This window comes from Zalophus californianus, chromosome 10 (assembly GCF_009762305.2).
Source record: "Zalophus californianus isolate mZalCal1 chromosome 10, mZalCal1.pri.v2, whole genome shotgun sequence".
Classification (NCBI taxonomy): domain Eukaryota; kingdom Metazoa; phylum Chordata; class Mammalia; order Carnivora; family Otariidae; genus Zalophus; species Zalophus californianus.
This window is the reverse complement of record NC_045604.1, coordinates 49,037,431-49,064,337: the sequence shown is the minus strand read 5'-3', so window position 1 is coordinate 49,064,337 and position 26,907 is coordinate 49,037,431. Positions and strand designations below refer to the sequence as shown.

The window sequence follows — 26,907 nt, the reverse complement described above, 5'->3', positions numbered from 1 at the left end:
TTCACCATTCTGTTATATAATAGAGGTAGAAGGATGGGGATGGAGTTGTTTATAATGCATCTCAAGATTTATTTTTGAGATTTAACATGGCTGCCATGGAACCTTTTCCAAAAGGAAGATAGATGATTCAGATACTTTGAGCAAAATTAACTAAACATTGCTTACTTCAGTTGGTCTCTCACTTGTGCTCTCTCCTCACCCCCCACCCCCCACCCCCGTTTTTGGTAGTCCAGGATTGACTAAACTATCTACCAAAGCCTTTTTAGTTTATGTTTCAAACAAAGGATTTATGAATCAGATTGGTGGAAAATCTATTGGGTTTGTGTCCAAAACAGACTGGAGCTGCCTCCAGGGATGAAGAATGTTTTGTTAAGACCTTCTTGATACCCACCTGTCATCTGATGTCTATAGTAACAATACTTAACATGAGAAGCTCCCAGGTTTCTCATTAAGGTGTTATGTTTACTGAATTGTTTTGATTACTTACTTTTTTCTGAAATCTACAGCCCATTTTCTTTCCTCTTCAGAAATTTGAATGTTAACTTTTCCCCCATTTTAGTTGATATTTAATATAGCACAACAGGAAATTTCCATCCATTTCATTTTTTCTATCTGCTTATAAAAAATAATTTGTATTTTGTCTGTTGTTTGGCATGTTCTTTCTAACTCTAGAGAGTGGAGAATAACAGGAAAAAATTCAAGGTAGAAAAGAGTAAAAAGAACATGAATGCATAAGATATAAAGGAAGTAAAAGACTGAATTAGAAAGATAGAAAGAGAGCTGGTAATAAAGATTATTTTATCTCAGTACATTTTTTCACCTAAAGGCCTTCTGATTTTTTCCCTCTCACTTTAATCAGGGTAGTGCCATCAAAGAGTCAAAAACATATTAAACAAATCTTTTGTAATTAATTTTCAAAAGTAGGAATTGTAGAGAAGTATTCAGATGTATGTATTAGGAGCCAAATGAACTGGGAAGAGAGCCAGTGAAGTAATTCATTGACTGTGACTGAAAGGAAATGGAGACAGAAAAATACAGTTAAAATATCAGAATATCATTGGTAGTGCACATAAGAATTAGATAAAAATAGCCTTGGAGTAGCCACTGCAAGCTAGAAAGTTCTAATAAGCCTCCCAAAAAAACTGCAGGCACAATGGGAGGGAGGAGAAAATTTGGCCTCCTCTAATAAGGTTTGACATCAGTGATATAGCGTAGGGTTATAGGTGAAAGATGAGCTTGTACAACTAAATGTGTTACTTTGATTAAAATTAGAATTACACTTTTATTTTCATAAACGTTTCCAAGGCTTAGCAATAAATTTAACAGCTCTGCTGTATTTATGCCTACATAATACATTCAGGTATAGGGCTTGTCTTAATTCAGGCTGATCTAGCAGAATACCTAGACCGGTTGGCTTAAACAGCAAGCATTTATTTCTCACAGTTCTAGAGGCTGGCAGATCCAAGGTGTGGTGTCTGCCGAGGGCCCTCTTATGGGTTGCAGACCCCTGACTTCTTGTATCCTCACACGGCAGGAAGATGGCACGGGTGCTCTCTGGGGTCTCTCTTAAAAGGGTATAAATCCCATAAAGTTCCAAGTGCACATGATTTCTCACCTGAAATTGTATTCCAGGCTAACGTATCTGTCAAGTAATAGAAGGGGTAGATCGAGAAGGATGAGAAGAAGACCGAGAGCATCCCCAGAATATTGGTGAAGGGAAGTCTCAGTGTGGCAGTCATGTGCTGGCTGGGGTAGCAGCCAGTAATGAATGAATTCTGTCTATTAAACTTCATGCATCATTTAAAGAACTTCTTTACAAAAACCAAACAAGCAAGCATGTTTGGCACTAACAGTACTCAATAAATATCAATTAAACATGGAACAAGAAAGCACAGTATATTTTCAGCATTCTCCAATTCATCATACTCTTTTAAATTTCACGTTTACATGTGTGGGTATGATGTAGAATTTAAAATGTACATCATAAAAGTTGTAAGAAATTTTGAAGGTTAGTAGGGGATAATTTTAATTATGCAACAACTGATGTTACAGGATAAAGGGTGATCTATAATCAAATCTTATAAATTCAAGCCTAGAACTTCTGTAAGGATAATACCATATTTTTAAAATCAATATTGTGCCCAATTTCTCTTGCCAATGACATGGAAACCGTTTTATTTATTTCCTGACGTGAGGGGTAAAGGGATGTCTCCAGTTCCCATGCATAGATATCCCTGTTCTTATTTCTCTGGATGGCCTCCTGAGAAATGTAATAGTGAGAGTGTGGTTCTGCCCTTAGTCACCAATGACTGTTTCCTTAGCACATTCGTTAATGTCTTTTTTTCTCTCAATTTTTGTCACCCATAAAATATCACTGAAATATTAGGCTTCCCTAAAATATAGCTATTTTTCAGTTATTGTTACAGCCTATTGTTAGTTATTGTTACAGGGTTAGGCTGTAACATTTTAAGACCAGCAGGTTAAATACATTATTTCATTTTAAATTAGTTCAAAAACCAAAGCCGTTTGCTCTCTAAATTTACGGTATCCTGGGGCAGATTTATCTGTTAATAGTAACCACTATTGAAAGTAGGTTAAAGAATGGTACGGCCATATACTCCTAATTCTTGAATATGCTGAAAACTAAGTTCTTTGTTTTTATTGGAATTCATTGTTACTGTCACTGAAACAAATCCCTCAGAAGATTTTCAAGTTTTTTATTGGTAGTGAAATTTTTTTGTCTTTAGCTTCAACAGTAATAAATTTAGATATCATATTTTATTGCCAAGAGAAAATATGTTATGCCTTGTGATAGACAGAAAAATGTGGCTTGTTTCAAAGCAAATGGTATATCCTTGCATGCAGTATTTGTGTTGCTGAACTGCATTGTGTTTTTTTTTTGTAGGATCACTGTTTTGGAACTGATAGTGAATTGATTACATGCCTCGTGCTATAATTCTGGTGACTTTTATACTATTTGATTATGCCTTTTCTGGAAAATATCTAATTCATTTCTTATAGAGCTTTTTTTTTTTAATAAGGGAAAAAGAATATCCATAGAACTGAGAAAAGGGGCCCCTCATTCTCCTGAATTGGATTTCAAGATTGATTGGATTTTTCCTGAGAACACACGGTCTGGGGCCAAGTGACTGAGAGTATCTCCCTTCCCCTTTCCTTAGTGTTCTCTTCTTTCTTCTGTTCTCTTCTATCCCCCATATCCTAGGACCCAGATGTTCAGAAAACATTCACACATTATCACTCGAAATTATCATTCTCAAGTCAGGAGCTCTCAGATTGCGGGGAATAGAGCTGTGTCCGATTGCTGAAATGAAACAGCACAAGTGGAATGAAATTCAGTATATTGTTCTAATAGACGTATGTTTCATGATGTCTGGATTCATACACAGTAAAGAAAAGAGCCACAGCTGGTGATAAAACCAAATCTAGAGCAATATATAAGCTCTTTTATAAAATTAATAATAATACAGAAAATTTGGGAAAATACAGAAAGCTGTGAAGAGGAAAAATAATAACCCCAAAATGCCACTTAAGATAAATTTGGAAAAGTAGTTTAATTTAGTATACCATAGTGGTTAAGAGAAAGCACTCCAGAGCCAACTGAAATATGGATTCTGGCTCTACCACTTGGTGACCTTGGGCACGTTACTCACTCAAACCTGTCTGTGTCTCCATTTCCTCACATGTAACATGGACAGCACAATAGCATTTACTTCTTAGGTTGTCTACTTTAGAACTCTTTTTCCTAGGAAACTGCTGTTAGAATTTTCTAATTTTTTCCCTTTTTCCCCTTTTTTTTTTGATGCTCCATGACTTATCTCTTGGAGTTCTACTAGATTTTAGCTTGCTTTAGTTAGTTGCAAGGGAATAATGGAAATTGAGTGAAACTGAATGAACCTGAGGTATGCAGTAGTGTTTTGAATTATGTAGTATGTGTGTGTGTTGTTGTATTAGGGGGATGCTAAAGATGACTGTACTGTAACATCTGTCCTTTTTCCAAGTGGATTTTATGGAAACAGTAGCCCACAGTTGTGAATTTTCTTTAAAACTAAGACAAAAACAAATGCCTAGTGACTTATTTTATGGAAACGGTATGTGCAGCATATGGGAAAGTAGACCAGTAGTGCTTCAGTTGTGACAGGGGATTAGCTTCATAGGAACTTACCGAGCTTCACAGATAATTGTGAATAGGTTTTGAAGCCACTGAAGAAAATGAATTTTTGAAGGCTTTATAAAAATACAATTTAAGCTCTCTTTTTAAATGAGGAGAGACAATATCACAGGCTTGTCTTTAGCTCTCTGAGCACATTCAGAGATACTGTCCATTAATACCCAACCCTATCCCCAAATGCTTTTAGTTGCTTTTTGTTGTTTCTTAATGATTTTTTTCCCATAGAAATAGAAGCGTTGCTTTTGTACCTGTAGCATATTCTTACTCACATGATGAAATAGAACTAGAAAAAGATTTGCTTGTAGTTTTCCACTTAAGTTTAGCTTATTTTTCTTTGAAATATGGTCCTATTCATAAGAAATTAGGAAGTTGACTGATCTTTGATTTTGCCCCCTCTCTATAATGCTTCCTCTCTGCCAGTTGCCGTTTCAGGTGAGGAAATGCAGTGTACTAAATCCTCGTAGCTGGAAGAGCAAGGTAAAGATCTTCAAGTCTTTTTAATGCTTTTTTATCAGAAGAGAAGCATATATATATGTGTGTGCTTGTTGTGGTCCCAATATACAAAAATAAACTTAAATAAAAATGAGAATTTCAGAAGCATTTCTGAAAAAGTGGGTGACTTTAGTGTTTGTTATTCCAGTTACAGACAATGATTTCCTTTTCTAGTATGAACTCTAAAAAGAATGCCATGGGAAGACCACAGTATCAGAATGCCAATCTGGTTTATGGGGAGACCTTAATAGAAATTGTGTTTATGGTTAGAAGCAGCTGTGTTTCTGATCACCTGCTTCAAAAGACAAAGGACACAGATAGGCTGGTGTGTACCTCAGCTTGCCTGCTGCTGAGATGTGTTTGTGCTTGGAAGAGGAGAAGATAGGTATTAACAGGTTTTTTTTTTTTTTATTTGTTAATTTGTTTGGTAAGAAATAAAAGTGATGTGCCTGTCATTTTTAATTATATGCAGTTAGCTTATTTTTTGTGTTCTTTGATTTTCAGAAAATCAGGCATTTGCAGAAAATTATGCAGTCAGGGTGTCTAAATGGTTCTCACATTGACTTCTATAACTGTACCAAAGTCAAAATTTCATACTTACTTTTATAAGGGGTACGGGGAAATATGCTATCTTTATTCATTAAAATTCAAAGTGTGCTACTTATTTGATTCATAACTAGAAAAATATTATCCTAGCCTTCTAGGAAAAACAGTATTGGGCTCCTGGGCGGCTCAGTTGGTTAAGCATCTACCTTCCGCTCAGGTCATGATTCCAGGGTTCTGGGATCGAGTCCCGCGTCAGGCTCTCTGCTCAGCAGGGAGCCCACTTCTCCTTCTCCTTCTGCCTGCTGCTCTGCCTGCTCATTCTCCCTCTGCACACCCCCCGCCCTGTCTCATGAATGAATAAATCTTTTTTAAAAAAGAAAAAAAACAGTATTTGTTGATACTGAATTTGGAAACTCACATAGATACAGCCTTCAAGAGTCTATTTGTTTATTCAACAAATATTTATGAAGTACTTTTTCTGTGGCAGATGCTCCACTTTGCACTGATACATCAGTGAACAAAGCAGGTATAGTCCCTACCACCATGGAGTTTGTAGGCACCAAGATGAGGAGCAGGTAGACATCCAGCATATGAATAACTAAATTGTAGTTGTGATAAGTTCCAGAACGGACAAGAACAGAGTGCTATGTTTGTGTGCAATAGGAGGACCATAGTTTGTCAAGGTGACCAAGCATTGAAAATGAATGATTCTCTCATTTATGTTTGAATTATAATATCATGGAATTCCAGAACTGGAAGAGATCTTGAAAATTATCTGGTCCAACCCTTCATTCGGTCTTTGAATCTTTTTAAATATTCGTTTGATCGTTGCTGATATTTGACCATTACTGGCTAATAAAAAATGGCATTTTCATGTAGTTCAACCTAATGCACTATTTATTAAATATGATGTTGGATCATGGCTACATAAGATGAATTAGTCAAGACAACCCTACCCAACTCTCTATACAGAGAAGAAATGTGAAACCAAATAATTACAACATAGTGATTATTAGCAGAAATAAAATGGCTTAAGTGGCCTGACATATCCAAAATGAACATGCTGAATACTGAGTTGAGTATTCTGAGATCCAATATATCAGCTCAAAACTCCTTCATGGACATGAATTTTGGCCAATGTCTAACTTGAGTGGATGGCTAAAGGGTGAAATATTTACTCATGCTTCTCTAGCCTCCTGGAGAACTCCTCCCTAGTGTTGTAGGAGATTAAGATTTTATCAGTCTCTTCAGTCTCTACCTTAGAAGCTGCACTTCCCTTCCATAGTAGCACAACACATGGCTGTGGGTTCATAGAAGGGGAAAATGACTCCCAAGGAGCAACTTTCACAGATCAGGATTCCACCTGGTCCAAGTAGGTCCTAAATGGGTAAATGATGAAATGACTACCCTCCCTTGGTGTATAATTCTTTTGCCTTCAATTAGTTACTTGAAACCACACAAGCCTGAGATGTATTCCTTTACGTTCTTGTTTCACCACATGACATATACAGTGCTAGATTCTGGCATCAGAAATACGTGTGCTGTGCTCCCTGTCCTCAAGATATTTCAAAGTACTCCTAACTCTAGATACTTATGAAAGGTTTGCTAAGTGAAGTATATTCTTTCATCCATCTATTCATCTGTCTATCATTCATTAAGTACCTGCTGATGCCAGACATCATTCTAAACTCTGTGAATAAACTGAAAATAAGACAAAGCCTCCGCTTCCCCGCTTTGTTTCCCCACTGCCCCCATCCCCCATCTACCTCACATTCTGATGGGGAAAAGGACATTAAACATCAGTACATAATATAATGTTGGGTAATGGTGAGGGCTGTGAAGAGAAAAAATAGTACAGGGTATAAAAACAAGCACAGAGGAGAATGTGATCAACTCTGGTAGAAAATAAGGTAAAGAAAATAATTTTAAATCTGGCTTTTGAAGGAGAAATAAGAGTGGACCAGGTGAGGAAGGGACTTCCAGACAGAAGCAGCAACACCAAGGCTGGAAGGCATAAAACCGGGAATTAAAAATAGTAATGCATAAAAGATTACAAAAAACGATTTAATGTAAAAATAAAGCATGGCATAGGAGCCTCTTTGACGAGTGTTGAATAACAGAATAACATCATATTTGGGTTCCTGTCGTCAACAGTGGTTCTCAGATTTAATCAGGTATCAGAACTCCAGGTTAAAAGTGCTTTTTCTAGAACACAATAAACCGTTGTTAGAATTAACCTTCATATATCTGAAAATGTCATTTTTGATCTGACTTTGGAGCCAGTCTACGCTTCTTTAAAACATATTTAAGAAGAAAAATTCACACTTGAGAAAATTGTATATGGGAACTTTTTCTGTCATTTGGGAAAAGATTGCTGTTACTCCTTTTTCTCATCAGAACAGTAGCGTTGTTCAGTAGCATAGTTTGAGACCTACAGCACTGCAGTGTATTCAGCAAATGGACAGTCTCCTGTGTGGGAAGAATTAGGGAGCCACCGTCTCTTACAGAGGGGAGCCCTTGAAGAAAGCTATTTCCAGGAGCTCTGACTTGCTGTTCTTGACCTGAAATCTCTCTGCCTTGTAACTTAAGACTCACTGTCCTCAGTTCTAACTCTTGGGTTATGGAAATCGTGATCTATTTCTTAGAAAATAGGAATAACAAGTAAAAATAATTTCAGTGTGCTTTGCACAATTTTAGGGTCGATTATAAGTGATATTTAATACTGATAAAGCTGTATTACCTTTGGGGAGAAGAGCGTAGTCGTTGTTGGTGTGTTGTTTCCTACAGGGCAAGGTGGGATCTGTGGTCTGAAAGTCCTCCTAGTCAGACCCATAGTTTGTTCCTTTCTGTACAACTTTTGTTTATGCCTTGCTTTCTCTGTGATTCTTACCTGAGTAGCACTAGGGTTTAAAGGAGTAGTTCATCTGAAGTAGAAATAGGAAACCAAAAGTAAAGGCAGAGGAAAATGCAATGTTAAAACATTAATAATTTTTCAAGGAAGATGAGACTTGATAACCAAAACCAAATCAGATGGTATTAAAGGAGACTTTAAATTTGAATCTTTGAGACTTGGGGAGAAAAAAAGGAGGAAAAAAGTAATATACATATGTTCACACACACAGCTATGCATATGTATGTGTATATATGTATATCTAGATAGTGTGTGAGAGATATATTACATATATAATATATACATAAATATAGCTAGAGGGAGAATATGTCTTTCCGTGAACTGTTTGTTAAATGGTAGATACCAGGTTGATATTGTTTCTCATGTCTGTCCTGTTCCTCTGTCTGGAGTGACAGGTGGGATCTGCTCAGTGGTTCAAACTGTGAATTTTTTTAATTGATCAATCGTGACATGCTAACCTCAGCAACTGAGCAGCTGCATAATGTGTTAGGTCATCATACCAGTAATGAAGATTACATCATTGACCTGTCTTCCTTTTTTGGAATGTAGTGGGGTGGAACCCTAGAAATATGTCTGATTTTAAAACAAGTTGAAATGAAAACTAAGAACAATGATATTATCTATAATTTCCTCATATCTAGTTGACTTAATGAGTTAAGAGCCACTCGGTTTATAAAATTAACTTTTTCTTTTTTTTTTTAAATGAAGTTCTAGCTTAAGAGCTAAATGAAAAATTTTGGGATATACAATTTTTCTTTTCCAAATTTGAAATATTTCTGTTGTAACAAGGTGATCTACGGAGTAAATTTAATATATTAATACGTGTATTAGCAGATATATACTTCTACATAGCCTGCATTAGTTGTAAGATATTTACCTGGTTTTTGTACTTTGAAAAGTTTATGTTTTAATTCAGCATAGTAACATTCAAAATAAGCATCTCTGAAATTTGTATTTTTTGTTTCCCTAAAATACGACAAATTTTGAAATAGATTGCTTTAAAAAAAAAGGTCCCTCTTAAAATGCAGAGATGCACACATCCATCCTACTGCCTCTTGGGACAGAAAGAAAATGAATTCTCTAGCTTGGTAAATCCATTGCTTCTCCTAAAGTAGATTGCCTGCACCCAGTGCTGTGCAAGAGAGGTGCAGTGAGTAAGAAAGGGTGGCTATTGTTTAGTGCTCTGTAGCAAAAGAACTGGGGAAAAGAAAAAAAGGCTTGAGTTTGACTGGCATTGGCTCTGGCTTTTCTGCATTCCAAACTGTCTGAGGCACAGAGTGAGAGCAAAAAAGAGAGAGCACGAGCGCCAGCCAGAGCGAGCTCGGGCGAGGACGGTATACAAGTGTTTTGAATTTCTGACTGGCATGCCGGAAGGATCATGTTAGCAACACCTAGAAACTTCACAGAATGCAGATCCCAGGTAAGAGTTCCTCGAGTCTGTCTGAGTCTGAAATTAAGTTTGTATATATTTAAAGGGAATGTAGAGGTTTATATTTATTACACAAATACAATGACTGCTAACCTTTGTGATTATTGGCTTTAAAGAAATAGGTTGGTTTTCATTCCTGTCAGTTCACAGGAATATTGTGTGGAAGCTATCAGCATTCCAGTACAAAAATCCAGCCCAAGAAGAGCCAGATAAATTGAAAGGGCAACAGTCATAGCAAAATATTAACAATGCAGCATTTGCTTGTTCTTTTAATAATTTGAAGTGGATTCTTATTCTGGATCTTCCCCAAAATCCTTTATGAAATATTAAGATGACTGGGAATGGATGCAGCTCATTTCTCTTTGAAGGAGACAAAATATATTGACCATCAGTAAGAATTTAATAGCCTTGCTTGAGTCTCAGAAGCACATAAATAAATCTTTGTCATTCAGAAAGTTCAACAGGTTGGATCTGTACACAACAGTAGAGCGTTCAGATGAGAACTTGGCTTGTTCTTTCTGTCCAAGGTAGACTTTTAATATCCTTTGCCAATAGATGACAGGTTAGAGACTTTAAGCAATTAGCTCGTTGAAAATTAAATCTGAATGAGATTTTAGAGATCATCTACAGGCCAGTCTCTCCATTTTCAGTGAGAACATTGAGGACTAGGGGATTTAGTGCATGCTCAAGAAACAGAATTGAAATGAAAATCTACATCTCCTGATTTTCAGTTTGCTGTTGTTTTCATGGTACCAGTTATTTTTAGGGTTTATATTTTCTCTATACTGTATCTGTTGGCCTCAAGTAGCATGAGTTATTGCATAAATAGATCAAATGCATTATAAACCTAGATTAAAATCTTATGGGAAAGAGATACTGGAGGCTGGATGTCATCAAGTCAGTATTAATACCACACTCTCGATCAAAACCAAAAATATATAACAAAGTATCAGAAGAAAAAAAAATGGCTTTCAGTTAAGGAAAATGGCTACAGTGTGCATTCTGCTTTTATATAAACCGTTAATAGCTGTGGCATATTCTGAATATTTGTATGTGAAATTAAAATCCTTTCAAATTGACTTTAATTTCTCTTGAAGACTTTAGGACTTAGCAATTTTCTGTGTACTTTTAGTAAGCTTTTCTCTAATTTGTTGATTTGTATCTATTTACAGGAAGCAAAAAATTATTCCATATTCAATGCCTTCTCTGTGTTTATTAGTATTTTTTTTTAATGTGAGAGAACGTTTTTAAATTATCCAACCGTTTGCGGACCACTTGCTTCCTTATCCAAGGTCCAGCTCTGTTTCTCTCCATTTGTAAGGGTCCTCTGTTACTCCTGCTCATGAATTATGTGTTAGAGGATGACTTAAGTGGAGGAGTTCGAGAGCCACCACGGACAGTGGACATCTGTCTTCATACATTTTCATTTAGTCTCTAAAAAAGGTTGCTGCCCTTTCCATTTTTGCGCAGACCGTTGTGGGGTTGAGAGAGGCCACACTATTCTAGTGAGCTAAATAGTAGAGATAGCTGCTGTCAAAAGGATCTGTCATGGCTCTTAACAGCTCCTGGGAACAAGTTAGCTCAATGTGGCTATAAGCACAGTGAAGGGATGTGGCCCTTTTGTGTTAAAGTTTGACCTGCTCATTCCAGTTTTCGACAGGGCCTGTGTGGTGATTTACAAGTCTGTGTGGGATGAGCAGTAAGTTGTAAGGAATAGTTTCATTACTGCTCTTGGCTATCGGAAACCAAATTACAAAGTGCATTCTCCACCCAGTAGGAAACAAGAGACTGTTTGTCTTAGTGCAGAATCCATTATTTAAGCACACTGTTTATAAGAGGACTTGATGACTGTGAGAATGAGGACATAATGCTCTCTCCAATTAGCAGTGTTCATGTTGTATTACACACAGCTTAGATTTTTCTCTTTTATCCTTCATGGAGCATGTGAAGGGACTGCCATATGTGTGTGTTATGTGTGTGTATGATTGCTAGATAGATAGATGATTGATAGACAGATAGATAGATAGATAGGCAGATATTAGGATGGACATTTGGCCCGAGTGTATTTCTCCACGTCAGAAACAGTCAGATGTCATTAATCTAGTGCTGGTATTTTACTAATCTAAAATGAAAGAAGCTATTTTATTAACCAAATTAACCTTTATAAAACTCACTACCATGCCTTAGAAAGAGAAAATATTAGAAGGAAACACATATTCCTTTTCCTCTCCTGAATACAGTTATAAGATTATACGGGTTTATATTTTCCATGGTCAAGAAAAGCAATTATAAGAAATTGTGTGACTAAAGACAATATTTAAGTGGGAATAGAAGGGGTGGAGCGAAATGAGTGGCATAAGGAAAGAAGCTCTCTTTGAAGAGAATATGAAATAATTCTCTTTTGACCAGTGTTTTCTTGAGGCAGACCCCTTTTCTCTCTTGGTGGCTTTTCCTTGATATTAATTTCTTTAAATGTTTTTTCATGAAATATATATACATTTCTCCATAGAAATACAGTTTTTATACTAAATTTTCAAAGAAGGTAAAGAGCTTTGCAATATAGCGATGACATTTGTCTAATAAAAGGTTGGCTATAGTTGATTAAAACTTCTGTCTCTTTCAAAGGAGTTGCTATTTCTTCTTTCTCGCTGCAGTTTCCTTCTACCTCTTAGATATAATTTTGTGTTTTGTATCCCAGTTAAAAGCGTAAGAATGAAATCTTTTCAAACAAAAGACAGACCAAGAGCAAGGGCTTGAGGCTGGACATCTAAAACGTTCTGAGTTGTCAAATTAATTGTTTACTTGTAAAAGTTACCTGATTATTCACTCAAAACTCTGGGAATCCTTTTATGTATACAAGATGGATGTATTTCCCTTCTGCTTCATTCTTGACCTTCACTGGCCTCTAGTGAGAAAAAGTGTTACAGTCTGGCTTTGTTCTTTCTGTTCTCTTCTGTTCCTTCAGGCTCTTTAGTGTTGTTTGTGGTGGTTCTTGCTTTTAATTCCCTGTACATTTTAGTAAAGGAGTAGTTGATTGTGAAATAAATTTCACCAGATTCTTATACTTGAGTTGCATAAACTTCCTTAAAATATCTAGTTTTAGTGAAGAGGGGAAAAAATGATTATGTTCTGTTGTTTACTGTGAACAATGATTCAAAAAAAAAAGAGTCATGACTCAGCAATATGACTCCTCTTATAGTTGCCTTTCTTCTTCTTCTTCTTCTTCTTCTTTTTTTTTTTAGTGCTTATTGGGATTCAGTCTACCAGATTCCACATTTAATTATGGGTATGATCTCAGCTTGTGTTTGGAAGCCTTAAGCATTGCCAGTGATAATACTTTCTTTGTACGTACTTGACAAGTAAGAGAGATTTAGTGAATCAGTCATTAAAATTCAGATGGTCTTTATCTTCTCTGGTGTCCTCCATGCCCCTACTCAGACTTTACCATTCAGTTGAATTTGGAGTACTATGAAGTTAAAAACTAGAGAGGGAACCAGTGAGGAGTTCTTATGAATAATTTGACTCCATAGAGACTCCATATTTCTGTCATTCTCCGGTTTACAGTATTTTGGGAGTAAATGAATTGCTGAAGCAGCGACTTGAAAAGTTATTTTAAGTTAGTGCAATGCTATTCTTTGAAGAAGAAAAAGCTACCTGGTTCTGCTTGCTCTTTCTTATGTCAGGCTTTCTAAAGTGAGCAACTTAAGCTGCCAGGATCAAGCAAGTGTCATTCAGGATCAGGTGTCACATAGGACAGCCAACCTGTTGGACGAGTTGCTAACTCTGATGTCTTGCATCTAATTCCAAAGGACTGTGGAGTGCCTTTGAAAAATTTTTAACAGCACTTTTACATAGTTAACTATTCGTAGACAATACTTTAGTTAATGTGAAGACTAGAAAAACTAGATATTCTTCTACTCTTTAATATTCTAGTTGGTAACTTTTTTGTTAAATTATACTTCCAGTGGGTGGTGTGTAGTGTAGTTGATTTGAGTTCTCGTCTGTTGGGTCAGATAGGAGAAAGTAAGATGTTTGGGTCTCTACTTCTATAACTCCTGTTGCCAGAAACACATAGAATATAAAATAATTTATTTCCTTCTTTTTTTTTAAGAAAAGGAATGATATGTCAAAGTGAGTGCAAGAAGAGCCAGAAAAAAAATCTAGCCTGTGTGAATATATAGAAAGAAATGGGTTTGTTCAGTCAAAGAACAGGACAAGATATGATAAGTCTCTTAACAGGGAATGATAATCATCTTTTGTGTACCAAGAACTTGTTGTAAAGAGCTCATTTCTAAGAGTTAGCTCAATATGATCATACAATATTTCTTATTAGCATTTTCTCAAAGTATGAGAAATAATCATTCAAAGAAAGGTAATAGATTGTTTTCTTCATGTGGTTAGAGGAATAGCATCATATAGTACTTGGTCTGATTTTTGTGAGTCATCATTACACAGCTGAAATTTAAGAAGAGTTTTAATGAATTAAAGTCTTTATTTTATCTTCTATAGAATTTGCTTACATACACCGTGAGATTTTCCTTGAAGCATTTCGCCTCCACTCGAATGAAGTTCAGTGAAACAGCACAGTAGTTTCCTGAAACAATAAATGTCATTCTGTTTTACCAGTACTATTATTTTGATTGTAAATATTTGCATAGCTACAGTTGCTAAAATTTTGAAATACATTTTTAGTCATTTTATTCATTTCCTTCCCTTACAAATGTAGCACTCAGTATTTATATTTGATTGATGGTCAACCTTTAAAGGTAAATTTTCAAAAAAGTAGTTTATTTTTTTCAACTGGACCTGGTGTCAACCATTTTTATTAACAAAGCCAAAAACATGATGTAAAGAAAAAAATCCTAGGAGTTACTGCTGTCATTACAGGAATGAAAACTAATCTCCCTTAGAAACATTTTTTAGCTAATACAAAACCAAAGTATACTATGCAGAGGGAATTTATTGTAATGAGAAAGGCAGCAGCCTAGTAGACCTAGATTTGTTTGTCCCCTGTGCCTCAGTAGAACTGTTTAGGTAAACCCATGGTGATACCACTTTATTTCAGGGTTGTTTTTTTGGGGGGTGGGGTGTTTTGTTTTTATTTTTTTTTAAGATTTTATTTTACTTATTTTAGAGAAAGAGAGAGAGACAGTACAACAAGGGGGAAGGGCAGAGGGAGAGGGAGAGAGGGAATCCTAAGCAGACTCCACACCCAGTGCAGAACCTGACGTGGGGCTCAATCTCACGACCCTAAGATCATGACCTGAGCTGAAATCAAAAGTCAGACACTTAACTGACTGAGCCGCTCAGGCGACCCTATTTTGTTTTTAAATGGAAGGGTATTTAAAATCAGAACTCAGGCTTTTGTCTGGTCCTTTAAAAGGAAGATCCAACCAATTATTTACCAGTTGTTGTTTTATTTGTTCTTGTTTTATTTTCAGAAACATGTTCCTGTGGGCAAACTGCAAAATGTATTTGACAATGAAATTTTAATTAACAAGAAATAGTGAGCTTTGAGGGTATGACTATTTTATTGTTACAAAGTACAGTAATTTATGACAGTTTCCCACTAGGTTTCTCCCAGCGTCAGAAATTATAAACCCATTTCATTTTGCTTAGTTCTTAAATTAAATATTTAAAGATAGACTTTTTATTTCTCTTTTCCCCTGTCAAACCCGTGTCACAGGAGAATAGAAACTGTTTTAAGGTTCTTCGGTTTAATCCAGATGTTGCTTATGTTACATTTTCCTCTGACAACCTGAAAAAAAGAAAATTTTATTTTTTTTATTTGAGTATAGTTGACATACAATATTATATTAGTTTCAGGTGTACAACATAGTGACTCAACTTCTCTATGTGCTATACTATGCTCACCACGAGTGTAACTACCGTCTCTCATCATACAGCCTATTACAGTATCATTGACTGTGTTCGTTATGCTGTGCCTTTTATTTCTGTGACTTATTCATTCTGTCACTGGAAGCCTGCATCTCCCATTCCCCTTCACCCATTTTCCCCATACTCCCTTCTCCCCTCTGCTGTGGTAATCAGTCAGTTTGTTCCCTGTATTTATAGGTCTGATTCCGCTTTTCATTTGCTTATTCATTTGTGTTGTTTGAAAAGAGAAATTTTAAAATTTTATTATCCAGTGATTATATATAGCAAACTCCTATACATCGGTGAGAAAAAGGTCAGGCTTGAATGCCCATTTTACAAAAGAAGCAAACCAGATGGCCATTCAGCGTACAGAAAGGTACTTGGTTTTGTTAGTTATCAGGGAAATGCAAATTTAAACCAAAATGGAATTCCGTAGCCATCAGAATGTCTAAAATAAGAAAAATAGAAAACACCAAATGTTGACAAGAATCTAGAACAAAAGGAATTTTTATACTGCTGATGGAAGTATAAATTTTATAACTATTTTGGAGCACTGTTTGACAATATCTAGTAAAGCTGAACAATGCTCCATGACTCAGCAATTCCAGACTTATTTGTGTACCAAAAGAATGCATAAATAGGCCCACCCAAAAACCTGTACAAAAATGTTCATAATAGCAGCATTTAAAACAGCTAAAAATCAGAAACTACCCAAATGTCGATCAGCAGAATGGATAGAATGGTTTGCTTACACAATGGAATTCTCTACAGCATTGGCAAAGAATAAACTGCTTCATGCAACAGAATAAATCTCACAAATGTATGTTGAGCATAAAAAGTTAGTCTCAAAAGAATATATACACTGTATGATTCCATTTATATATAGTTCAAACTCATTGGAGGTGATCGAAGTCAGGATGGTGATTATCTGTATGGGGTAATGACTGGAAAGGGTATATAAAGGAGGCATTTGGTTGCTGGCAGTGTTCTGTTTGTCTTATTTTGTTTAATCCCAATGCTCGTTATCGGGATGAGTTACAGTTGAGAAAATTTATTGACCCGTATACGCATTATTTATACACTTTTCTGAGTGTATCTTATACTTAAGCAAAGTGTTGGAGAAAAGATATTTCTGTAATTTCTCCATCTTGATTTTTAAAAAATCCAAAAAACAAAACCAAAAAACTATGCAAGCTTCTAAGATGTTGATATTCTTTGAAAGTCCTTTTTTTGTTTATGTAGGGGTTGAGGAATGATGCCGTGTTTATTTTCATATTGAAAGTTGTCTAGTCTGTGTGTACTGTAAAGGACTTTACATTTTGGGTCATTTAAAGGATTAGATGGTGAAGGTATCTGAGAGACCAGACTTGCATGTACATTTTCAAAATAAAATTGCACTATGTAAATCATAGATTTTTTTTGCAAGCTCTTAGTGTACCATATAAAACATTAATTTTCATATGTCATACCTCAATTTTAAAAATATTTTATAATAAGGAAGGGGGAGGATAGTAGAGTAGGAGGATCTTGAGCTCATTTCCTCCCATGGACATACCAAGGATACAACTACATATAAAGTAACTTACTCTGAAAATGACCTGAAAACTAGCAGAACAGCTCTTGCACAGATATAGAATAAAGAAAAGCCACGTTGGGAATGGTAGGAGGGGCAGAAACACAGTCAGGAACCAAATCCCTGCACAGTGACCCACAAGCTGAGGGGATATCACAGGCATAGAATGTCCTCCCTGAGAAGTGAGGGGATTGAGCCCCATGTCAGGCACCCCCATCCCTGAGAATCTGCACCAAGAAGATGAGCTCCCACAGTGTTTGCCTTTGAAAATTATTGGAGTTTAACTCCAGAAGAGCCAGAGGACTATAGGAAACTGAGACTCTACTCTTAAAAGCGCCAGCACATTATATCACCTGGTTCAAGACCCAACACAGAGGTGGCAGTTGGAAAAGCACCTGGGTTATACATGAAGATTTACTGACTAATTTTAGGGCATGTGCTGGAAGTAAGGGATTTATAGGAACTTTCTCCAGGAATAGAAATGCTGGTGGGTACCATTTTTCTTGCCCCCTTTTAGCCTAGCTGGCTGGATGCTGGCAGGAGTCAGCTCTGACACTCTTCATCTACTTTACTAGCGCCACTCACCCTGCTCTGGCATTCTGTTGTGGACCTGCCCCACCCAACCTGCCTACCCTGGCAGATGCCCCTTCAAAATGACTCCAACCCTTCCATACCTAGCAGGCAGCCTCAGTCGGGACCAATGTTCCCCCCACAGTGATTACCTACTACTCCTACCCAGTGTGGTATGGGCCAACCTCACGCACTAGTACACCTGCAACATGTGCAGCTGGCTGAGAGTCCAGCCCTGCACACCAGCACACCCACAGCTGTCCCAGCTCAATCACAAGAGGAGGCCTCTTGCAGCCCACACAGGGGATACCCCTGGAATTCCTACTTCTGATGATCGGGGGGCAGGATGCCCTTCGATATAAGGCCACTAGTTTTAAGACCAGGAGACATAGCCGATTTACCTAATACGTAGAAATGCAGAGAATCAGCTAAAATAAAGAGAGGAATATGTTCCAAAGGAAAGAAAAAGACAAAACCTCAGAAAAATAACGAAACAAAACTGAGGTAAGAAGTCTGTCTAATAAGGGGTTCAAGGCCATAAAGATTCTTATTGAAATTGAGGGAAGAATGGATGAACTCAGTGAGAACTTCATCAAAGAGAGAAAAAAATATTTAAAAATAATCAGCTGAAAAAATAACTGAAATGAAAAATAAACTTGAGGGAATCTGCTGCAGATTAGAGGATGCAGAGGATACAGATTAGAGGATGCAGATGAGCAATCTGGAAATCAGGGTAGTAGAGATCACCCAAGCTGAACAAAAACAACAAAAACGAATTTTAAAAAATGAGGATAGGTTAAAGGATCTCTGGGAAACAGAATCAAACATAAAAACATTTGCCTTATAGGTTTCCCTCCCAGAAGGAGAAAAGAGAAAGAAAATGGGGCAGAAAACTTATTTGAAAAAATAATAGCTGACAACTTACCTAACCTGGGGAAGGAAAGAGACATCCAGGTCCAGGAAACACAGCCCCCAACAAAATGAACCCAAGGAGGTTCGAGCCAATATGAATAATGATGAAAATGTCAAAAATTAAAGAGAGAATCTTAAAAGCAGCAAGATAAAAGCAAATAGTTATGTACAAGAGAATCTTAAAAGCAGCAAGAGTAAAGCAAATGGTTATATACAAGCCCATAAGGCTATCACCTGATTTTTCAACAGAAACTTTGTAGGCCAGAAGAAGGTGGCTACTAACCAGGAGTATGATACCCAGCAAGGTTATCATTCAGAATTAAAGGAGAGAGAGTTTCCCAGACAAACAAAAGTTAAAGGAGTTCATCACCACAAAACTGGACTTACAAGAAATGTGAAAAGGACTTCTTTAAGCAAAAAAAAAAGGTCCATAACTATAAATAAGAAAATTATCAAAGGAAAAGATTTCACTAGTAAAAGCAAATCTACAGTAAAGGTAGTAGGTAGATCAGACTTACAAACTAATATGAAGATTAAAATGTTAAAAGACAAAAGTACTAAGATCAATTATATCTACTAAAATTAGTTAAGGGATACACAAAATAAAAAATGTATAATATAGCATGCATAAAATGTGGAGGGGAGTAGTAAAAATATGGTGCTTTTAGAATGTGTTCAAACTTAAGCAACCATCAACTTAACATAGACTGCTGTATGTATACATAGGATGTTACATATGAACCTCATGGTAACCACAAATCAAAAACCTATAATAGATACACAAAAAATAAAGAGCATGGAATCTAAGCATAATACTAAGAAAGTCATCAAATCACAAGGGAAGAGGCCAAGAAAAGAAGATAGGAACAAAGAAGAACTACAAAAACAATCAGAAAACAATGAACAAAATGGCAATCAGTACATACCTATCAATAATTACTTTAAATATAAATGGACTAACTGCTCCAATCAAAAGATATAGGGTAGCTGAATGGATTAAAAAAAAAAAGACATATCTATATGCTGCCTACAAGACACCAACCTCAAACCTGATGGGACAGACTGAAAGTGAAGGGATGGAAAATGATGTTTCATGCAAATAGATGGAGAAAAAAAGGTAGAGTAGCAATATTTGTATCAAACAAAACAGACTTTAAGGAAGACTGTAATAAATAACAAAGAAGGATATTACATAATGGTAAAGGGATCAGTTAAGAAAGAGGATGTAACAATTGTAAATATCTATGCACTCAACACTAGAGCACTCAAATACGTGAAGCAAATATTAACAGATATAAAGGGGGAAATTGAGAGTAATACAGTAATAGTAGGGGACTGCACCCCACTTACATGAATGGATAGATCATCCAGACAGAAAATCAATATGGAAACAGTGGCTTTGATCAACACAGTAGACCAGATGGACTTAATGGATATATACAAATCATTCCATCCAAAAATAATAGAGTACACGTGCTTCTCAAGTGCACATAGAACATTCTCCAGGATGGATCACATGTTAGGCCACAAAACAAATCTCAATAAACTTAAGAAGATTGAAATAATGTCAGGCCTCTTTTCTGACCACAATGGTATGAAACTAGAAATCAATTAGAAGAAAATTTAATTGGAAAAAAACACAAACACATGGAGGCTAAACAACCCGTGGGTCAACAAGGAAGTCAAAGAGCAAATAAAAATAAATAAATAAATAACTGGAGACAAATGAAAATGGAAACACAACAGTTCAAAAACTTTGGGATGTAGGAAAAGGAGTTCTTAAAGGGAAGTTTATAGACTTCAAGGTAATAGAAAGATCTCAATCTAACCTTATACCTAAAGGAACTAGAAAAAGAACAAACAAAGCTCAAGTTAGTAGAAGGAAGAAAATAATCTAGTTCAGAAATAAATGAGATAGAGACTGAAAAAATTAGAAAAAAACAATGAAACTAAGAGCTGGTTTTTTGAAAAGAGAAACAAAATGTGATAAACCTTTAGCCAGAATCATCAAGAAAAAAAGAGTAGACTCAAATAAAATCACAGATGAAAGAGAACAAATTACAACTGACACCACACAAATACAAATGATTAGAAGAGATTACTATGAAAAATTATATGCCAACAAATAGGATAACCTAGAAGAAATGGGTAAATTCCTAGAAACATACAATCTCCCCAGACTGAGTCAGGAAGAAATAGAAAATCTGAACAGATAGATTACTAATTACAAAATTGAATCAGTAATCAAAAAATTTCCAACAAACAAAAGTCCAGGATCAGATGGCTTCACAGGTGAATTCTACAAGACATTTAAAGAAGAATTAATATTTATCCTTCTGAGACTGTTAAAAAGTAGAAGAGGAAGAAAGGCTTCCAGATTTATTCACAAGGCCAGCATTACCCTGATACCAAAACCAGACAAAGACACTACAAAAAAATTGCAGGCCAGTATCCCTGATGAGCACAGATGCAAAAATCTTCAACAAAATATTAACAAACCAAATTCAACAATACATTAAAAGGATCATTCACTAGGATCAAGTGGGGTTCATTGCAGGGATTCAAGGATCATTCAGTATCCACAAGTCAATCAACATGATATACTACACTAACAAAATGAACAATAAAAATCATATGGTCATCTCAATAGACAGAGAAAATACATTTGATAAAATTCAACATCCGTTCATATAAAAACTGTCAACAAAGTGGGTTTAGAGGGAACATACTTCAATATAATAAAGACATATGTGACAAACCCACAGCTGACATTATACTTAATGGTAAAAAGCCGAAAGCTTTTACTCTTGAGATCAGGAACAAGAGAAGGATGTCCACTATCTCCTCTTTATGTTGAATATACTGGAAGTCCTACCCACAGCAAGCAAACAAGACACAGAAGTACAAACAGCCAAACTGGTAAGAGAGAAGTAAAACTGCCACTATTTGCAGATGACATGATGCTATAGAAAACCCTAAGACTCCACCAAAAAAACCTATTAGAAGTAATAAATGAATTCAGTTAAACTGCAGAATACAAAATTAATATACAGAAATCTGTTGCATTTCTATTCACTAATAGACTAGTAGTAAGAGAAATTAAGAAAACAGTTCTACTTACAATTGTATTATAAAGAATAAAAGACCCAGGAATAAATTTAACCAAGGAGGTGCAAGACCTATACTCTGAAAACTATCAGACATTGATGAAAGAAATTGAGATGACAGAAACAAATGGAAGGATATTCCACGTTCATAGATTGGAAGAATTAATATTATAAAAATGTCCATATTACCCAAACCAATCTATAGATTCAACACAATCCCTATCAGAATACCAATAGTATTTTTCACAGAACAAAAACGAACAGTCCTTGAATAGCCAAAGCAATATGGAGAAAAAAGACCAAAGCTGAAGGTATCACACTTCCAGGTTTCAAATTACACTACAAAGCTGTAGTAATCAAAACAGTATGATACTGGCACAAAAGTAGACATGTAGATTATTGGAACAGAATAGAGAGCGCAGAAATAAACCCACACTTATGTGGTCAGTTAATCTATGACAAAGGAGGCAAGGACACACAATGGGGAAAACACAGTTTCTTTAGTGAAGGGTGTTGGGAAAACTACATTCAAAAGCTACATGCAAAAGCTTGAAACCGGACCACTTTCTTATACCATATACAAAAATGTAAGACATGAAATCATAAAAGTCCTAAAAGAAAACATAAGCAGTAAACTCTTGGGCAGCAGTCTTAGTTGTACTTTGTGGATCTGTCTCTTCAGGCAAGGGAAGCAAAAGCAAAGATTTATAGTTGGGACTACATCAAACTAAAAACCTTTTACATAGCAAAGCAAACCATCAACAATACTAAAAGGAGGGGAGCCTGGCTGGTTCAGTTGGGAAAGCATGCAACTCTTGATCTCAGCGTTGTAAGTTTGAGCCCCGTGTTGGATACAGAGATAACTTAAAAAAAAAATCTTTGAAAAAGTACAAAAAGGAAATCTGAGTGGGAGAAGATATTTACAAATGAAACGTGATAAGGGGTTAATATTCAAAATAAATAACTTACACAACTCAACACCATAAAAATAAATAATCCAATTTAAAACTGAATAGAGGACCTGAATAGACATTTTTTCAAAGAAAATAGGTACATGAAAAGATGCCCAGAATGACTAGTCATCAGGGGGAATGCAAATCATAACCACAGTGAGATAGTACTTCACACCAGTTAGAATGCCTAATAGCAAAAACCAAGAAATAATGTTTTGGCAAGAATGCGGAGAAAAGGGAACTCCCTTGACTGTTGGTGGGAATGTAAATTGGTGCAGCTGCTATAGAAAAAAAGTATGGAGTTTTCTCAAAGGAATAAAAATAGAAATACCATATTCAGCAATTCCACTTCTGGGTATTTACCCAAAGAAAATGAAAACACTATATTAAAAGGATATATATACACCCCTGTGTTTATTGCAGCATTATTTACAATAGCCAAGATAGGGAAACAATTTAAGTGTCCATCCATAGATGAATGAATAAAGAAGATGTAATGTGTGTGTGTGTGTATGTGTGTGTGTATATATATATATATACACACACACATACACACACACAATTGAATATTACTCCACCATAAGAAAGAATGAAATCTTGCCATTCACTTAGGGGGTATTATGTTAAGTGAAAAAATTCAGATGGAGAGAGAAGTAATGTATGATTCACTTATAGAATCTATAAAGTAAAACAAATGACAAAACAGAAACAGACTTATAAATACAAGAAACAAACTATTGGTTATTGGGGAGGAGGGTTGGAGCTGAGGCAAAATAGGTGAAGGGGATTAAGAGGTACAAAGTTCCAGTCATAAAATAAAGTCATAAGGATGAAAAGTACAGCATAGGGAATATAGTCAATAATATTGTAATAACTTTGTGTGGTGACGGGTAGTAACTGCACTTACCGTGGTTGAGCATTTTATAATGCATAGAATTGTCAAATCACTATGTTGTACATCTGAAGCTAACATAATATTATATGTCAACTATACTTAAAAACAAATAAAATTTGGGCTTCTGGGTGGCTCAGTCGGTTAAGCGTCTGCCTTCGGCTCGGGTCATGATCCCAGGCTCCCTGCTCAGTGGGGAGCCTATCTCTCCCTCTCCCTCTCCCTCTGCCTGCCGCTCTGCCTGCTTGTGTGCTCTCTCTCTCTCTCTCTCTCAAACAAATCAACAAAATCTTAAAAAAAAATTTAAAAATTTCTTACAGTACTTACATATGTTTTATATGACTATTATTTATAAAGATATGTGTCATGCCAAGCACATTCATCTTTGTGTATAGTTATTAATGAGTTTGATACAAATTTAACAAGAGTTTTCCATACTCCTGACTTTAATATCATTTTGTTTTTAAAAACATATTTTTATGTTTTTAAATGATACATTATTACTTATTATATTAGAAGAATAAGAAAAAACTTTCTTTTTCTTTTTTTTTTTTTAAGATCTTATTTATTTGTCAGAAAGAGAGAGCATAAGCCGGAGGGTGGCAGGCAGAGGAAGAGGGAGAAGCAGGCTCCCCACTGAGCAAGGAGCCCGATGCGGGACTCCATCCCAGGATCCTGGGATCATGACTGAGCCGAAGGCAGTCGCTTAACCAACTGAGCCACTCAGGCGCTCAAAAGAAAAAACTTAATTTTTTTTTTAAAGATTTTATTTATTTATTTGATAGAGAAAAACACAGCGAGAGACGGAACACAAGCAGGGGGAGTGGGAGAGGGAGAAGCAGGCTTCCCTCTGAGCAGGGAGCCCGATGCAGGGCTCGATCCCAGGACCCTGGGATCATGACCTGAGCCGAAGGCAGACGCTTAACGACTGAGCCACCCAGGCGCCCCAAGAAAAAACTTAATTTAAAACAGTTTTTTTATCACTGTGAAATGTGGAAGTATCCAACACAATAAATGGAAGTTATTTAATAATAAATGTTAATTTCCTTCTTTTTCTTTGCAAAAATGCAAACATGATGTACTCTTGAGCATGTCTTCCTTCTCAGATAAACTGTGCCCCTCCATCCTATCCTTCCAGTTCTGTATTATTAAAATGTATGTGTTTAGTTCTATTTCTGAATTCATTTATAAGCAGTCTCCTCCACTAGATCCTCATATCTCTCCTGTTTTACCCAAACTCAATATTTTCATGTTAGTATACCACATTAGTTTTCTATCACTGTATAACAAATGACTACAGGCTTAATGACTCACAACAGCATATGTTTATTGTCTCACAGTTTCAGTAGATCTGAAGTCCAGGCAGTGTGTAGCTGGTTGTCTCCTCTCAGAGTGTGATAAGGTCAAAACCAAGATATCAACCAGACTGCATTCTCATCTAGAGCTCAGAGTTCCCTTGGAGTTGTAGGACTAAGATCCCTTTTTCTTGCTTACTATCTCCTAGAAACCATCTATGGGCCTCATTCCCACGACACTCTCAAAATATGACAGCTTACTTCTTCAAAGCCAGTGAGAGAATTTTACTCCAGTCTGCAGTGATGGAGTTCAGTATAATGTCACATAATCATGAGAGTGAATATACCATCATCTTGGCCATATAATGTAACCTAATCAAGCGTGGCTATCCATCATATTAAGAGATCCTAGGCCCTACCTACACCCAAGGGTAGGGGATTATACTAGAATGTGGGTACCAGACATACCTACATATTAAGCACCAAGCCTTTGTACAAGATTCTTAATTGTGTTTTTTTCCTCCCTCACAGTTGCATGCAAACTGTTCCATTGAAGTTAATGATATTCCAATTCTAGCATGGTTAACAATTCTCATCTTGGGGTACCTGGGTGGCTCAGTGATTTAGGCATTCTGCCTTCAGCTCAGATCATGATCCCAGAGTCCTAGGGTCGAGCCCCACATATGAACTCCCTGCTCCTCCCTCTCCCTCTGCCTGCCACTCCCCCTGCTTGTGCTCTCTCTCTCTGTCAAATAAATAAAATCTTAAAAAAAAATTCTCATCTTTATTTCAATTAAATTGTATTAGTTTTATGAGGCCTGTGTTTTTTTCTTATATCAGCATTTTTTATATTCAATTTTCCAGCCATTTTTAATAAAATAATAGAAAACACAAGTGTTTAATTGTGCTAATGCCAAATTAACTGTTGATGAACATGTGACCCCACCTCCTATTCATCAGCAACTGATGAATAACAGTCCTGAATTAAAAAAAAAAAACTGAATTAAAAAGTTAAAGACCTACCCATTCTCAAATTATTTTTTTATTTTTTAAAATTTTTTTTAAAGATTTTATTTATTTGAGAGAGAGAATGAGATAGAGCATGAGAGGGGGGAGGGTCCGAGGGAGAAGCAAACTCCCTGCTGAGCAGGGAGCCCGATGCGGGACTCGATCCCAGGACTCCAGGATCATGACCTGAGCCGAAGGCAGTCGCTTAACCAACTGAGCCACCCAGGCGCCCTCAAATTATTTTTTTAAAGATTTTATTTATTTGAGAGAAAGAGAGAGCGTGAGCAGGGGCAGAAGGTGAAGCAGACTCCCCGTTGAGCAGGGAGCACAGCTTGAGGCTCAGTCCCAGGACGCTGGGATCATGACCTGAGCCTAAGGCAGAAGCTTAACCAACTGAGCCCCTCAGGCGCCCCTTTTCTCAAATTATTTTGCTGTCAAAGAAAGATCGGAACTCTTAAGAAGTCTGCTAGGCCTATAAAGATGTTACATATTTTCACCATCATGACAGTTTCCTGCCCATTTTCCATTCTGCCTTTCAATTACAGACCTTTACAAATGCCTTTCATTTAATGCCTCATAATTCTTGACAACCTGTGTCACTCATCTTTCTAGAATATTTACTTTTACTTATTTTTTATTAGATTATGAACTAATAAGCCAGTTACTCTTTGAATTCTGAATATGCTTGGTATGTTGCCATCTTTTTTTAAAAATTTTTTATTGTTATGTTAATCACCATACATTACATCATTAGTTTTTGATGTAGTGTTCCATGATTCATTGTTTGTTCATAACACCCAGTGCTCCATGCAGAACGTGCCCTCTTTAATACCCATCACCAGGCCAACCCATCCCCCTACCCTCCTCCCCTCTAGAACCCTCAGTTTGTTCCTCAGAGTCCATCATCTCTCATGGTTCATCTCCCCCTCTGACTTACTCCCCTTCATTCTTCCTCTCCTGCTATCTTCTTCTTTTTCTTTTTTCTTAAAATATGTTGCATTATTTGTTTCAGAAGTACAGATCTGTGATTCAACAGTCTTGCACAATTCACAGCGCTCACCATAGCACATATCCTACCCAATGTCTATCACCCAGCCACCCCATCCCTCCCACCCCCAACCACTCCAGTAACCCTCAGTTTGTTTCCCGAGAT

General features: G+C 36.4%; 1 protein-coding gene across 9 annotated transcripts in view; it reads left to right on the top strand.

Moving 5' to 3' along the window:
• Positions 1-26,907, top strand: part of RASAL2 (RAS protein activator like 2) — a 355,523-nt gene that overhangs the window by 199,489 nt on the left and 129,127 nt on the right. Inside the window, exon 1 of one of the 9 annotated variants that reach the window (XM_027610627.2) lies at positions 9,493-9,558. The exons of the other annotated variants lie outside the window; for them this stretch is intronic. Coding sequence (XP_027466428.2) covers positions 9,546-9,558 — 13 coding nt within the window. The 5' untranslated portion in view covers positions 9,493-9,545. Of the gene's footprint in view, positions 1-9,492; positions 9,559-26,907 lie in introns of those variants that run through there. 9 annotated transcript variants of the gene reach the window in all.